Source organism: Glycine max, chromosome 13, assembly GCF_000004515.6.
Source record: "Glycine max cultivar Williams 82 chromosome 13, Glycine_max_v4.0, whole genome shotgun sequence".
In the NCBI taxonomy this organism is placed as follows: domain Eukaryota; kingdom Viridiplantae; phylum Streptophyta; class Magnoliopsida; order Fabales; family Fabaceae; genus Glycine; species Glycine max.
In genome coordinates this window covers 15,316,906-15,332,913 of record NC_038249.2, presented here as the reverse complement: position 1 = coordinate 15,332,913, position 16,008 = coordinate 15,316,906, and the positions used below count along the sequence as shown (strand labels likewise).

Sequence of the window (16,008 nt, the reverse complement as noted above, 5' to 3'; positions counted from 1 at the left end):
ACACCACCTCACAGCAAAAACTGATGAGTTTTCTGTACACGTACCATATTCAAGAATCTAACTTGATACACGTAAAGGACCCTACCCCCTAACTGAGAAAATGCAGTGCTGTTGCACCATTAAGTCCTGTGTGATCCACATGCATTATAATCTGTAATGGTTAAATTTGGGAAATTGGGGCCATCTCTTCATGAAATACTTTAATAGCATATTAATTTCAAAGGTTGGGTTAGTATGGTCATTTCATGAAAAATTATTGTATATGTGTTTGAAAATCCGTTGTGAAGTAAGAAATCACCTATTGGGAGCTATAACATCTGAGAAGTGAAAACCACCAAACACGCTAATAACTGCTATTGTTTATATATAGGAAAAAACTTAAATATGTGTGTTTGAATTAGTTTTTAATTCTATTAAAATCAATTCCAAACATATATGAATTGTGTGTTTGCTTTCGCGTTAGAAATGCACTTATTGATGTATATGAATATTTCTGCATCAAAACTTTGATTTGCTTCAAGTAACGCGCATCCTTTTTTCTCAACTCTATACCAAACATGCATGAATAGTTATTTTTTATTTCAATTTTACACCATGATTTTGGAAGTTAAAATTGATTCCAGGAGATATCCAAATATACTGATAATTTATTATGTTCATTGGGTGTTACTCTTCTATCTGAATTGTAGTTTTACCTTAATAATTTATATTGATTTTTAATTTTTATTTTTATTATGCAAATTATCGATGTGAAACTCCAGTTTTATTTAAAGAACAACACTCAAAATACTTAGAAAATTGCATCAAAGTTTTGTCCTTGTGTATCCATTTTCCTCCATTAGTCCATTGTCATTGAAGGATTAATAACCTATAATAGACATCATCCATTAACCATTTTTTTTTTTGGATCAGTACTAACCTATTGTATTTAATACTCTATGAAAGAGAAATTTGGAAAAGAGATTGTAGAAAGGAAGGAATTAATTTGATAGTTTGGAAGTACCAGCAATGTTTTTGTTTCCACCAAAACAGAAAAAGGTAACAGAAGAAGACAACGAAGTTGTACGGCATCTAAGACAGCCTGGACCTTTACCCCCTCTCTCAACAACAGTTCTCAACTTGGGTAGATTCTTCACTCTCTGAAGAATCCATCAGAGGCATGACTAGATTGATTTCTGCTCTGCCTTAAAAAATTATATTTTGACCTTAGAGACATCATTTTATTATATATATTGGATAGGCCATGGGGCTGGTTTATTTTGTGTAACCAATAGCCATATTAACAACTCATCTCTTAGTCAAGATAGAATAAGAATGAACAAGATAAAAAGAACAAGGTAATATATTGTATGTAAATAACAAAATTGACCCGTTAAAAAGTGGTTACAATCATAGAGATGATGATACCGGTAGACTGATAGTGACAACGGGAGCAATTGTAGCAGAGGTAAGTGGTGTTAGTAATAGTGGTAATAGTGATTGTGGTAATAATAATGATAATGAAAACAATGACTATAAGAGTGATAATGATGATGATAATAATGATAATTAATAATGGTGATAATGATTGTGACAATGACAATTAATTACGACAACAATAGTAATAACAATAGTCTGATAAAAGACAATGGTGATCGCAATTGTAGTGATTGTAACAGTGGTACTTGTTACATGCATAAACATGATAGAACGATGATAACAATAATAATAATAGCAATAATGATTATAGCAGTATAGGAACTAGGGTAATGGTAACAACCACGATGATAAAAAAAATGGTAACAATTCTGATAGTGTTAACAGTGGTGAAGTGAAGAAATTGTTAGTGTAATGAAAAAGGGGATTTTCTTATTTTTATCCTATTTGTTCTTAAATCAATATTCCCCTTAAAATAACTTTTAAACTAATGAACAAGATAGACAAATAGGAGAAGTTTATTCTACTCTATCATGTCACCAACAATAGATGAAAATAGTATACATTAGCTCATCCTATATCCTATCTTGTTCAAACTTGTTTTGTATCTTCAACCAATTCAATTCTTTGATCCCACAGGCAAAGAAAAACATCACATTTGGTTTATTTGAATCCCATGTTACGTGTCATTTCTATGCTTAAAAAGTGTTGAATTTATCTAAAAGGAAATTAGCCAAATGACACAGAAAATAATTGGAATTTCTTTGTCTATTAGTAAAAGTAGTCCAAGCCATAGACTTATAGTGTCTAAACAAGATTATCCTGAAAAATCCAACACAAAATTCAATTCAGTACTTAACATGCATTGAACTCAGTCTGCAGGCACATATAATTGAGGCTCACTCTGATGATGCGGATGCTCCTGCCAACAGCCAAATGTCATTTGAAAATCTCTTTCCACCCCATTTGATCTCTATTCGTCTCATCCATCATTTTCTCCACTTCTCCTGCTCATAGCTATGCATTTGCCTTCTCCACACACCCTCCCCTCAAACACAACTTTCACACCCTTATCACACTGGTCACTGCATTGGAACTGCAAATGTTTTTAGGACCTTAAAGGGACCAATCTCTCTTGTAACTTTCTCTGTTTACTTTTGTGGCAGACCAAGTACACATATGGATGGTAGCATCCTTTTCAGTGAAGCTCACAAGTAAGTCTGATCCATGTGATAAAAAGGATGAGAGAGATCTGTCCTTGGTTTGCATCCCTTTAGCTTAAGTTGTCTACATGGGCCATACATATTCCCCCCAAAACTCTAGAGCTAAAAGATATAAAAGGTTCACTCAATTTTAGTTAATTGTGGTGTGATAAAGTCCCCTTCATGTTCAATGAGTGGCCGGAGAGGGAAATCCTTCTAGAGAGCATCAAGTGGGGTCATTCTGAAGATTCAAAGCACTATCCCTCATTTACAATAAGTCATACCATCTGCCTCAACTGATTGTCTCCATTTTGTTTAAAAAACGCGATAAGTACGTTTTTCGTTGTTGTTTGATTTTCCAACAATGCCACTAGTCAGTCCTCTTATAGGGGCCCTCCCATAGAAACAGCCATGTTTATCTTCAACTAAGAAAAGATCATGCTAACAAAACACATTCACGCAGTTAGTACTTTGCAACCGTTAAATCTTAAATGCATGTTTTAAATCCGATTCATCGCGATAAAATTCGAGTTCTTCGATCTTAATCTGACGATTAAGAACTGCTGATTGTGTGAATGCATGTTATTGCTGACTGCAAGCAATTTGGATTCAACAAACACATGCATGTAGAAAAAGCAAAGGACAGCTCAAGACGACATTATAAGAGCTGCATTATAGTAATTGGAAGGTAGAAGAAAAGGCTCAAAACACCAGATAGATGACAGACTTATGCACCCATTGGCTTGTGATTAAATATAATAATTGATACCCCATTGGAAATAGATCACTTTGTCCTCAAGATACAAACCTCATATCCCACATATCTACATCTAAACCAAAGCATGAGGTTAATAGGACCCAAACATAATTTATCACCCCCACAAGGTCATATTCATCAAATAAATAAATAAAAAAAAAACAATAATCCCTCTCATATGTGATGATGTTGTAGCTGCAAGAGTCTAGAATATGCCCCCTCAGGCCTGCTGACAAGTTCAGAATGGCTACCTTGCTCTACAATGCGCCCATCTTGAACCACTCCAATGCAATCAACCCCTCTAATTGTTGACAAACGATGAGCCACGAGCACCGTGGTGCGACCCCTCATTAGCCTCTCCAAGGCCTCTTGTAGCACACACTCAGACTCAGCATCTAGTGCACTTGTGGCCTCATCTAGTAGAAGAATTGTGGGGTCCTTAAGCACAGCTCTTGCAATAGCAATCCTTTGCTTTTGCCCTCCAGAGAGTTGTACACCTCTCTCGCCAACCGGTGTCTTGTAACCCTCGGGCAAACCACTCACAAACCCGTGCACGTTGGCAGCACGTGCGGCCTCAATCACCTCAGCCTCAGTTGCACCTTCTTTCCCATATGCAATGTTCTCAAAAATGCTTGCTGCAAAAAGTGCTGGCTCTTGCTGCACCAACCCGATCTTGAGCCTCAAAGACTTCAAGTTCAACTTCCTAATGTCCTTTCCATCAACCATCACTTTTCCAGCAATAGGGTCATAGAATCTCTCAATCAATGCAATAACAGAACTCTTCCCCGAACCACTTGCCCCCACAAGGGCTTGACTCTGGCCTGCACGGATCCTAAGGTTCAAATCCTTGAACACCATCACATCAGGCCTAGAAGGGTACGCAAAATCAACATGTCTGAGCTCAATCTCCCCGCGAAGCGATTCAACTGGATCAGCATCAGGATCATCAGGGTCAATTCTGGTTGAGCGATCAAGGATTGAGAACACTGAACCAACAGCTTCGCCACCACGGATAATCTCCGGTGCAAGGCTCACGGTTTCGGCCACCGAATTTGCTGTGATCACTAAGACCACAAACACCTTGATGACTTTGGAGAAGGTTGAAACACCTTTGCTGACCAAATGTGCACCATACCATAGAATGAGAGCCTCGGAAGCATAGAGGGCAAGCTGAGAGAGGCCAAACAAGAAGCCGGATGTCTGGCTCCGGCGCAGGCTCTGGCTCTGAGGCACACGAAGCTCGTGGCAGAACACTGATAACATCTTGTTCTGAGCATTGAATGCTGCAACTGTTCTGATGTTGCTCACTCCCTCTCCTGCTATCATACTTGTCTTTGCATGAGCCTTGGCTGTGTCTCCAGCAAACCCTTTTAGTGATAGTTGCTGCAGAATCCAAAGACATAGAGAAACATTGATTGTTAACACTTAATCAACAGCATAACGTCCTACGCAAACCAAGTTATATTCCTAGAATTTTCTAACTTCTAAGGTAAATTGTTTGATATTATCAAATGAGAGCAAAACATCCACAAAATTATGTAGGTTTCACTCTATAGGAATGAGTCTCAGTTGCGATTTTGTAGTTTCAAAAAATTTCAACAAATGCTAAAAGGTGTGTTAGTGGCACTCCACATTGATAGAAACAGTGAATAGACAAGAACATTAGTACACCAAAACAAAAAGACAAGAACATTAAGCTTATAGAACATTTGGTTTTGTATATCTATTTTTTATTTTTTATCTTCAGAAACCTTTTAATTAAATAAAAAATGATATTTCAATAGTTATTTGTAAAAACCAAAATTGAAAACTAGAAAATGTTTTCTCAATCTAAACAAGCTATTAGTTTTATTGTAATTCTTTTTGAACTTTTTTTTTTGGCACGTGTAGTAGGAGTAATTCTTGAACCTATGCTACTGGTTTTTGTTGGCTACTAAATCCATGCAAGGCAAGAGGGTTACAAATAACTGCAAGTATAACGGTAAACTTTAATAATTGAATGTAATGCTTCTGCCAAGATTGGACAAAGGGAAGTTGGTAATTTCAGTAATAGCTTGCACATTCATTTTTGGTAAAAAAAGGTTCAATGGGGGTTGAATAAATTCAAGAAAATTTACTGAAAAAAAGAACCAAAAGGGCTAAAGTGGTGGGGTGGGACCCAGAGAGGAGAGAATGTTGAATGTTACATGCAATGCATGGACACCTACTACATTAAAGACATTGATAGATAATAAGGTACATGTCTCTGATCGATCAGTCTTTTTTTTTTGCCCTGTGCCTATAGCATGCGCAGAATGTAGAACATTACCCCTTACTGTATATTAAGACTACTAGTATTAGTTGGAAAATGATGCATGAAAATTTGATATTTCTTTAAAAAATATATAAATATGTCATCCTATGCATTATTGCGAAATTTGATATTTTTTAAAAATATTAATGTGTCATCCCAATTCCTAAGTGTGACAATGGTGATATTATTGTGACGTGTGACAGATTTAAGTGAAAATTTATGTATAAATACTTAGCGTTAATTTAAAAAAGTTAACTCATGAAAAGTAAAAACAAACTAGGCACAATTTTGAATTTATAAATTATTATTGTCGAAGACTTTTTTTTTTTTTTGGTTAACTTTGCATGCTTATCCGTGGGAATCATCGACACAACAGCGAAAGTAAAAAAATCAACTACTTGTACGCTTTTACATCGTGCAGGGTAATTCCCGTGAAAAATATGCACAGTAAATTATAAACAGAAAAGTAATATTTTTACGCAAAGTAAGACAAAAGTTACAACAAAAAACATAACCCAAAAATTGTTTTGCAAAATATTTTTAAAAACTGCCTTTTGAAATAAAAAAAGAAAAACTCCATGATAAAATATATAAATATATCTATATAAACTATTTTTTTCTTCCAAATATACCTCACCAAACAATTAGATTGGAGAAGGATCGAGAAGTGTGAACCCCAAAAGCAAAATTGAAAGTCCATGTGATACTATCTCCATAATTATTCGCATGCATGCCCTAATTAAACAGCTGAGATGTTATCCATATACAGCTAAACAATGTAAATGCACCAAATCCCACATGGTCTCAGGTGCGTAGTCAAAATCTCCAATTGTTAAAAACACAATTATTTCACTTTCACCCATTCAACCCCAAAACTTACTAATTTACTAGAAGAAATATTTTAGCAAATTACTCTTCAATATATTTTATGGAAATAGAACTTATAATTTATTAAAATGTTTTTTTTTTACAAAATACCAAGTTGGTGTATATTAATAAATCTTCACGTTTAATATATCCAAGAAAATCAAATTTATAATTCATTAAAAAGCTATTAAAAAAATAAGTGGATGTACTTGAAGTCTTGAACATAATATATAAATATATACATAAGTGACTATGAAGGTCACATGTCTAGGACCTGAAAAAGACTGAATACGATCACGGGTGGGGGGCTAAAAAATAAAAGTTCAGATTCCTAGACAAATTAAAAGGTTTGGGGTTTGTAGAAAAATATATGAATAAGAAAATGAATATATGAAGTTTCCTCTTCAGTACCCAAAAAATATTATTAAAAAAATGAGTCTCAAGGATTCCTACCAATGAAGAGCATGGTTTCTGCCTTCAATTCTTTATAAATTAAAATATATTCCATAGACAGTTGGCAGAGATATTATAACTCAATAATATATAATATAATAGTACTAGTAATTTTGAACTGCAAGACCAGTCTCAGTGTGTGACATCGAAGTTGATGGTCAGGTATGGAATCTGTACCCATAAAATAAATTAAAATTTAATGGCCATTATTAATGTGCTTTTAATAGGCCAATATATTGTGAGTTATTATTTATTTCCCAGAAGTTAATGCACTGGACTTGGAAGAAAGCACGTGCACCGTTCAACTTTGAGTGGGAACTTTGTTGTTTTAGCTTTTGTCGTTTAATGCCAGCTTGTATGTGAAGCTAGATTCTCACCAGTGTAAAAGGGCAAGTGTGAGAGTAAGGTAAGGATCTAATATATAAGAATCTTGGGTTAAAATCTAGAGTTACCCTTTTGGACTGGCCCCACCACTAGTCAAAGGTCAACACATGCAAATAATAAGACAATTTTGTAAGTTCACTTGGACCATACTAAAAAACAATTTTTCATGTCTTGGGTGAAAAAAAGTGCTGCAAAAACTTCATCAAAACTTGGATCTAATTTATTATATAGTTTATATACTTAGCACCATGTTATCATAATAATGTTTATTTTTAAATTATGTGACATTATAATATATTAGTCCTAGTATTGTGGAATATGGTTAGAGAGGAGGGTGAGATTTATTTACCTGAGCAAAATTGGCTAGTTATATAGTTTGTATCCTTAGCATCATGTTAATATGATAATGTTGTTTGTTTTAAAATTATGTGACATTATAATATAGTAGTACTAGTATTGTGGAATATGGTAAGAGAAGAGGGTGTGAGATTTTTAATTTACCTGAGCAAAATTGGCTAGAACAAGGAGAGGGAAGGTTGCCAAGATGAGCAAGGAAACCCTCCATTCCACTATGAAAGCAACTATGAAAGAAGTAAGGAGAGATGTCATGTTCTGTAGAATCACTGATATTCTCTCAGCAATGGCAGACTTGACATCAGCTGCATCTGTGGCAAGGCGAGCTGCAACAAGGCTTGAGTTGTGCTCCTCCTCATCGAACCATCCAACTTCATTCCTCAAAATAGCTAACAAAAAAAGTACAAATACCAAAATTTAAGTGTTTGTTTTATTTAACTTATTTTGAAAAAGGAAAAAGAACATAACCCCTTATTTTTACTAGCTTTTTGGAAAAAGACAGCTTACATGCATGTTTTTAGTGATGATCTCCTGTAAGAATTAGAGTTTCACTTCGCATTAATAAAAAGTTTGTATTGAAGATCAGCATAAGTTACGACGATAAAAACTACAATTCTGATTGGCCTTAGAAACTATCAGCATAGATTACCAAGATGAAACTCTTAATTCTGATTGACCTAAGAAAAATTTAACCAAGTTTTATCCTTTTAAAAAACTTAAAAACAATAATTTGCTAGAAATAATTCAATCCCAAACTGCCAAGACAAAGGCAATATTTTCAAAAAGCGTTGAAAGAGAATGCGAGAACAAAGTAGAGTAGAGAATACCACACACACACACCAACACATAAAATAAATCATACCGGCAAGCATCATTCTTCTGACCCTTGTGGTGAGGTTTTCTCCCATGATACTAAAGAAGTAATGTTGTATCAAGTATGCACCAACTGCATAGAGACCAGCACCAATGTAGATGAAGACATACTCCTTAGTCTTCCTCTCCATGGATGCATAATTTCTGAAGTAAAAGACCTCAATCATGTTGCTCATAACAATGGCAAAAGTAGGGCCAATGAATCCAGAAAGGACAGAACCCACAGCTCCCATGATTGAGTAAGGCCACTCAGGAGCATTCATCTTCAGCAACCTGAAGAAATATCCATCTGGGGCAGGATTTTTCTTGTCTGTTTCAGCATTTGATATCATCTCAATGCGGCCATCAGCTCCGGTGCTGTACTGGTAGCTCAAGTTCCTCAAGCTTCCGGACCGGAGGCTCAAGGACTTTGTTGACAGCGAATGGCTCAGGCGTGATGACCGAGTCCGGCGAGTTGATGGGTTGGAGAAGTCTCTATTTCCAACCATTTCTTGGAACCGAATGAGTGAGGCATAGGTGCCTGCCTTGGCAATGAGTTCTTCATGTGTACCTGTCTCAACAACTTGTCCTTGTTGTATAACTGCAATGGTATCAACATTCCTTATGGTTGATAGACGATGCGCAACTACCACGGTTGTTCTTCCAACCATGAGCCTATCTAGTGCCTCTTGAACAATGCTTTCAGATCCTGCATCAAGAGCACTAGTTGCTTCATCTAGCAGAAGAATCTTTGGATTCTTCAACATAGCTCTGGCAATAGCAATTCTCTGCTTTTGGCCCCCAGATAATTGAACTCCTCGCTCTCCTACCTGATAAGAAGCAGAAAACATTGTGATTCGCAGTTGCACACCCTTAACTAGTACTAAATGATCAATTTTAAGCCTAAGAAGAAAAAAAATGTTACAACTTAGTAATGCTTGAAATGAAAATTATTAGTATTAGAAACCTGAGTGTTATAGCCATTAGGAAGCAAGGTAATAAAGCTATGAGCATTTGCAGCAGAAGTAGCAGCTTCCACTTCAGCCATTGTTGCATCAGGTTTTCCATAGAGTATATTCTCAAGAATAGTAGTTGCAAAGAGTGCAGGTTCTTGATTCACCAACCCAATTTGATCGCGCAACCATTTTAGTTGCAGTGTCTTAATGTCCACATTATCCAGCAGAACCTGACCTGCTTGGCCATTTCAAAATGATCAGCATAGTTGCTCATCCAGGAATCAAAACTTAATATCTTCAAAAGTAAAAAGTTTCAATAGTATCACAATAATGCGTAGTAGTACGAAAATTTGCTTAGTTACCTTCATTTGGATCATAGAACCTTTCTATCAAGGAAACAACTGTGCTCTTTCCAGATCCACTACCACCAACAACGGCAACAGTTTTACCAGCAGGGAAAAAGATTGAGAAATTGCGAAAGATAAACATGTCCGGCCTCGAAGGGTAGCTGAAAGTGACATCCTTAAATTCAATGTTGCCATTAACCTCGGCTAAGCACTTTCCTTCCGATGGATCTTCCACTATGGTGGGTTTCTGATTGATGATTTCCATCAATTTGTATCCAGCTGCTTTGCCTTTGCTGAAAGCGCCTAAGTTTGAAAATGACTGTCCCAAACTCCTGTTGAAGTAAACAAACATGTCAAGATCAAAGGCTCGCTTCATTACAAGTTTAACACTGAATCATCAAAAGTTACTCAAATTAGGCTCTCACATGCCACCAACAATGGCCGAGAAAATAGCGGTGAATGCCTTGCCACCATCTGTTTGTCCATTCCTGATGAAAACTCCAGCATACCAGAAAACTAGTGCCCAAGACATGCAAGCTATTCCATATGTGCATCCTAGACCTAATCCTTTGGCCATCCCTGCCTTGTATCCAAGCTTCAATGTGTTTTGTATCGCATCAGAATAAGAATTCAATGCCTTGCTCTCACCAACATAAGAGTAAACAGTTCTAACTTGAGCAATGGCCTGTACAAATTGCACATGATGGAGACCAATCAGTCCATACATAAGTCTATCACTTTTTTTTCCTAGGCTATTTTTGAGCCAATGATTATGTAAATCAATGTAAAGGACAGATCTAAAACAATTAAAAAAGTAAGTAACTTTAGGCAAAACATAATTTCATTTCATGTACTTAATTGTAAGCAAGGGCCATAGTTGGCATTAGAGCAACACACAACCACCATCATCATTACCATGCTTTTTGATTATTTTACTCACAAAAGAGAAAAGCTAGCTAGGAACTTTCATGAGTGCCTCACACGACAAGACATCATTTCACACATTAAACAACCACTGAACTTGAAACAAGGCGCAAATTCATATGAAAGAAGAGCATGCGCTCTCAAAAGTAGGAGATCAAAATTCAAAATCTTTTCCATAACCCCAGAATAGAAAAAAGAAAAAGAAAGAAAAAAAAACACTAACAAAAGGTAAGAAAAAAGAATAGAACAAACACAATCAACTCATCAAAACATTTTATTTCATGAACATTATTAACCTTGTGTTGCTTTCATAAATAGAAACATGTGCAACTTTCATGCACGTGATATGTTCAAGACCAAGTTTTTCAACCATGAATTAACCTCACCTGCTCGGCGATGATGCCCGCATTTGCATAAGATTCACGACTCTTTGATGTGAGGCCAGTGAGTGTGTAAGCATACAATCCACCAGCAAAAGCAATCCCAGGAATCACTGCAACACTCAGAAGTGCAAGCCTCCATGCTGAAACAAAGCCAACCACTAGACCCGCCAGAAACGTTGATAGATAGTGGATGAAGTTCCCCACCTACAGCATCACAAAACGTTTAACCAACAAACATAAAAATACAAAACTCGATGAAAAAATAGAAAACATCAGCCATGTGACTAATCCCCGGCGCATGTTAAACAGTGCTTTGCTAACATGCACCGCTTCTTTGATCATGTATGGACCCCACATTAACGGATGGATATCAACCCAAAAACCCAGAAGGCCATGGTTTCTATATGTTCTTTTTTTATTTTTCATACCATGAAGAACTGCAATGCAACATCAGCTATGTGACTTAACCCCGGCGCATGTTAAGCCATGTTTTGCTAACGTGCACTACTTTGTACAATGATCATGTATGTATGGAAATGGACCCCACTTTTGATGGATATCAATCAACAACCCCAGACGGCCATGCTTTCTATGTACCATGAAAGAACTCCCAACATCAGTTTATGTGACTTGACTTAGCACCGGCGCACGTTAAACCGTGCTTTGCTAACGTGCGCCATTTTTTCTATGATCATGTAGGGGCCCCACTTTTAATGGATATCAATCAACTAACTATCCCCCAGAAGGCCATGGATCCAATTTGTTCTTTTTTTTCATACAATTGAGAGAAAAAAAACCCAGAAAAATGGCAAATTCAAAGCACCTTCTCGCTTATAGCATCTTGAACTAGAAGTGTATCTGTGGAGACACTAAAAACTATATCTCCTGTTCTTGCATCCGTGTCAAAGAAACCAACGTCTTGTTTAAGCACTGCCTCCAAGTACTTCTTTCTCAGTGTACTCACTTGCCTCTCCCCAGTGTACATCCAACATGCAATTTCTGAAGAATATTTAACTCATCATCAAAAAATTAAAGTAAAAAATTAAGAAATTAAGTAATATTAGTACATGCTTTTTATTTGCTTTTTTAGTGTTACTACAAATGTGATGCATGGTAGGGGGGTTCAATTATTAAATTAAGGTAATAGAAATGTGTACCAATCATTAATGGTAATAATAATACATGATAAAGATGAGAATGGGGTGATAGATAATGTTAGGCAGGAAATTCTCAAGTGGTGAGATTGAGATTGACAAGTGAAGGAAGGAAAAGGACCAGTGTGTTTTGTTGACAGAACACGTCGGATCGATGTGAAGTGGCTCGTGAAACAACAACAGTCACACACGAAGTCTCAGAAGCAATGGTCAAATAAGTGTAATCGATCTTGTTCACAGGTTAGGACCAACAAAACAAATAGAGAGAGAGAGAGAGAGGTTGAATGTTTTTTAGAAAAAAGAAAGAAAGAAAATTAACATACCTGCATAGGATGATATGCAAACGACAAGACCAAGGTACACGAAATAGAGAGCATACTGCAATCATGATCATAAGAAGAAGAAGAAATGTAAATAAGAGAATAGAAAAATTAATTTAAAACATAAAAACATTAGATCTTGGATCAGAGAAGGTGTTGCTAATAAGAAGTTTGAGTGAAGTGTGGGGGATTCATTGATCAAATAATTAACCTTTGATACTTCTTCTGTCATTTTCTTCAAGTCCATTTGGTTTTTGCCAAAGCCATTAACCATTTCACCAAAGAGAAGGAAGAAAACTGGCATGGATGAGCCATGAACAATGGCTCCTATGCTGCCAGAGATCATGAGCATCCAATCACACTTGTCTGCAAATGAGAAGAGCTTGTAAAAGGGCAGAGTCTGCTCCTTCTTCTTCTCTGCCTCAGGCAATGCTTTAGGCTCAGAAGCTTCAGCCATTAGAACAAGTCACAACACAAACACCCCCAGCTATGAAACAGAGGTTCTGATGTGATAAGAACAAAAGGGTAGAAAATGGGATTTTTAGAGTGACTCGTGGCTCAATGCCATGAACAAGGAGATCTAGGCCTAGTGGGGTGTGTAATGTTGTGACTTCTTTCTTGACATTGAATGAAGGAGATCTGAAACAACAACCCCTTTTGCTATATCACTCTTTTTTGCAGTGTCAATATCGTTTTTTGGTTTGGTAGAGAGAGCAAAGAGAGTGAGAGTGTGTGTGTGTGTCTTGGTGAACAGTGGTCAAAGGAAATTGGGGAGAAGAACAAGAGTTTGGGAAGAGAGAGAGGTGTGAAGTGTGGTTTTATAGTGTTAGTGGTTTGGTTTTACTGTGGTTGTGAATTAGAGCATACTAGTATGATGATGGATCACGGTTAGGTTGATAAAGCCACAGAGATAAAGGAGTCAAGTGAATAGTGTTATGGGGTTCTGTGCAGTGTGCCTGTGTCTGGTTTTTTCACTTTTCTTTAATAGGTGAAAAATTGAAAGAATTAAATAGAATGTCAAAGTTTTTGTTTTTTTTTTTGTTTTGTTTTGTTTTAGAGTGGTGAAAGTTCTTAATTGTTACTCTTTCCTTTCTAAGTTAATATTTTTATTTGTTTAAGAATGTATCCTGATTAAAAAAAAATACTTAATGAAGTATTAAATAGTGAGTGGAGTATTAAATAAGGTACGTTATAGTTATAGGAAATATTCATTAGAATTTGAATTTTTAAAATAATAATTGTTTTATAAAAATAAAAGGTAAAAATCATTACTCTAAACGCTTTAAAATTTATCCTCTTTTTTATCTATTATACTAAATTGGTTTTCTTATTTTTTTAATTTATTTTTTAACTCCTCCTGTATTTCAAAATACATTATATTTTACTATATTATAAAATTGATTAATATTTTCTTAAAAAAAAAAAACTTAAAAAAATACTTTATAAAGAACTAGAACCATGATCCTTAAAATAATAAACACATTCTTTTACTACTACAAACAAGTTTTTTTTTTTAATATTTAATATAAAATATAGTATTAAAACAAATTTTATGTAAAAATAGTTCAATATTCAAATTTTATATTTTTTTTAAATTTCTTATATTTTTATAATCTTATATATTATCTTTTAAAATATATTATATAAGATTAAATTATATTTTCATATAAATTAAAATATGTATATTTATGTAAGTTTTATTTTTATTTTTATATATTATATTTTTATAATCTTATATAATATAAATTTCATCTTTAATGTATATTTTTTTTACATAAATTATAATTTCATAAAATGACAAGATTTTATTATCTTTTTAATATTTATATATGTGATTTAATAACAGTATTTTTTACCTATATTAAGATATTCTTGTTATTTATTCTAATATTTATAAAAATAATTAAAGAATTAAATTATATAGTAAAAATTCATAATAAAATAAAATGATAGTATTTTTTATTTTTTAAAATATTTATTTATGTAATTTATTGACATTATTTTTTATCTATAATGAATAATATGAATATCTTAATATAGATAAAAAGAATATTGTCACTAAATCACAAGTATTATTTAGAAAAATAAATATAATATATAAAATAAAAATAAAACTTATATAAATATATATTATAATTTATGTAAAAATATAATTTAATCTCATATATTATATTTTAAAAGATAATATATAAAATTATAAAAATATAATAAATTAAAAAAAATAAATTTTAAATTTTGAATTATTTTCACATAAAAATTATATTAATACTATATTTTACACCAAATATTTAAATAAAAACTTGGATTTAATTGTAAAAGAGTGTAATTCTTACTTCAAGAACTATGATTCTAGTTTCTCCTAAATCATTTTTTAAGTTCTTATTTTTTAAGAAAATATTGGTTAATTTTTTAGTCTAATCAATGTTTAAAATTTAATGATAAATAATTAGTTAATGATTAAAATGAGACTAAGATAATATATTTTGAAATATATGGAGACTCAAACAATAAATTAAAAAATAGAAGGACTAAGTGTAATAGATAAAATAAAGAGACAGATGTTGCAATTAAGCCTACACTAAAAGAAATGGGAATGAAAAATTAAGTAGTATTTTTTAGATTCCAAATTATATGATGTTTTAGAAGAAAAAATTATTTCAAAATATGTTGTTTTACAAAATCATTATATGTCATTAATTGAAGATATAAATGATATATTAGGAAGTTACTCCCATGTCGTTTTATAAAATTAATGCTACATTAAAAACTTTTTCCCAAGAATATTTTTAACAAATACTAAGTGGAAGTAGTGTATAGAAAAAATAAGTAAATCATTAATTAAAGAGATAAAAAATATTAAAAAATTATCTAATATTTTTTTTATAAAAATTAACAAATTAATTACGTTCTTAATATATGTGTCCTAACTTAAAACCTTAAACGTCTGGATCGGAGTGAGTGTTGTTGAAAATTTCAAAGTAAATAGAAAAAATAAGTACAACATTAATGGAATAGGAGTATTTTGGATGAAATAAAATATAATAATTTCACTTTTAGTCTTTTATACTCCTTCCCTTTTCTAAATATAAGATATTGTTTTAAAAAGTATTTGATTTGTTTATAAGACTTTTTTTAATTATCTTTTGTATTAATTATTTTTTTTACCAAAATGATTTTAATTATTTTAGTCCACATATAATAAATATTATAAATTATTCATTTCTCTCTCTTATGAGAATTGGGGAAATAAAGAGTTTAAATTTAAAAATTAAAACTTCATTATTATTATTCTTCTCTCTTCATGTTCCATACATTAATTATTTAAGTATAATTAAAAGAAATTATA

General features: G+C 33.5%; 1 protein-coding gene across 2 annotated transcripts; it reads right to left on the bottom strand.

Moving 5' to 3' along the window:
* Window positions 1-3,337: 3,337 nt before the first annotated feature.
* LOC100797124 (ABC transporter B family member 19) lies at window positions 3,338-13,591 on the bottom strand. 2 transcript variants are annotated; one of them, XM_003543721.5, is made up of 10 exons: window positions 12,874-13,591; window positions 12,666-12,720; window positions 12,012-12,187; window positions 11,192-11,392; window positions 10,307-10,566; window positions 9,897-10,213; window positions 9,546-9,769; window positions 8,589-9,408; window positions 7,874-8,115; window positions 3,338-4,758 (listed from the first exon to the last, which is right to left on the bottom strand). In XM_003543721.5, the coding sequence occupies exons 1-10, from the start codon at window positions 13,117-13,119 to the stop codon at window positions 3,550-3,552; spliced, it is 3,750 nt and encodes a 1,249-aa protein (XP_003543769.1). In that variant the 5' UTR covers window positions 13,120-13,591; the 3' UTR covers window positions 3,338-3,549. The 2 variants fall into 2 exon arrangements, with proteins under 2 accessions (XP_003543769.1, XP_006593671.1); XM_006593608.4 differs by lacking the exons at window positions 12,012-12,187; window positions 12,666-12,720; window positions 12,874-13,591 and adding an exon at window positions 11,617-11,755.
* Between the last annotated feature and the right edge of the window lie 2,417 nt (window positions 13,592-16,008).

What these genes read in the sequence shown, in the direction of transcription:
- LOC100797124 (XM_003543721.5), bottom strand. Translation starts at nt 13,119, where the DNA reads ATGGCTGAAGCTTCTGAGCCTAAAGCATTGCCTGAGGCAGAGAAGAAG. An exon ending in TTGCATATCATCCTATGCAG is followed by an intron (nt 12,188 to 12,665) that starts GTATGTTAATTT and finishes AATATTCTTCAG; the next exon opens with AAATTGCATGTTGGATGTAC. An exon ending in AAGATGCTATAAGCGAGAAG is followed by an intron (nt 11,393 to 12,011) that starts GTGCTTTGAATT and finishes GTGATGCTGTAG; the next exon opens with GTGGGGAACTTCATCCACTA.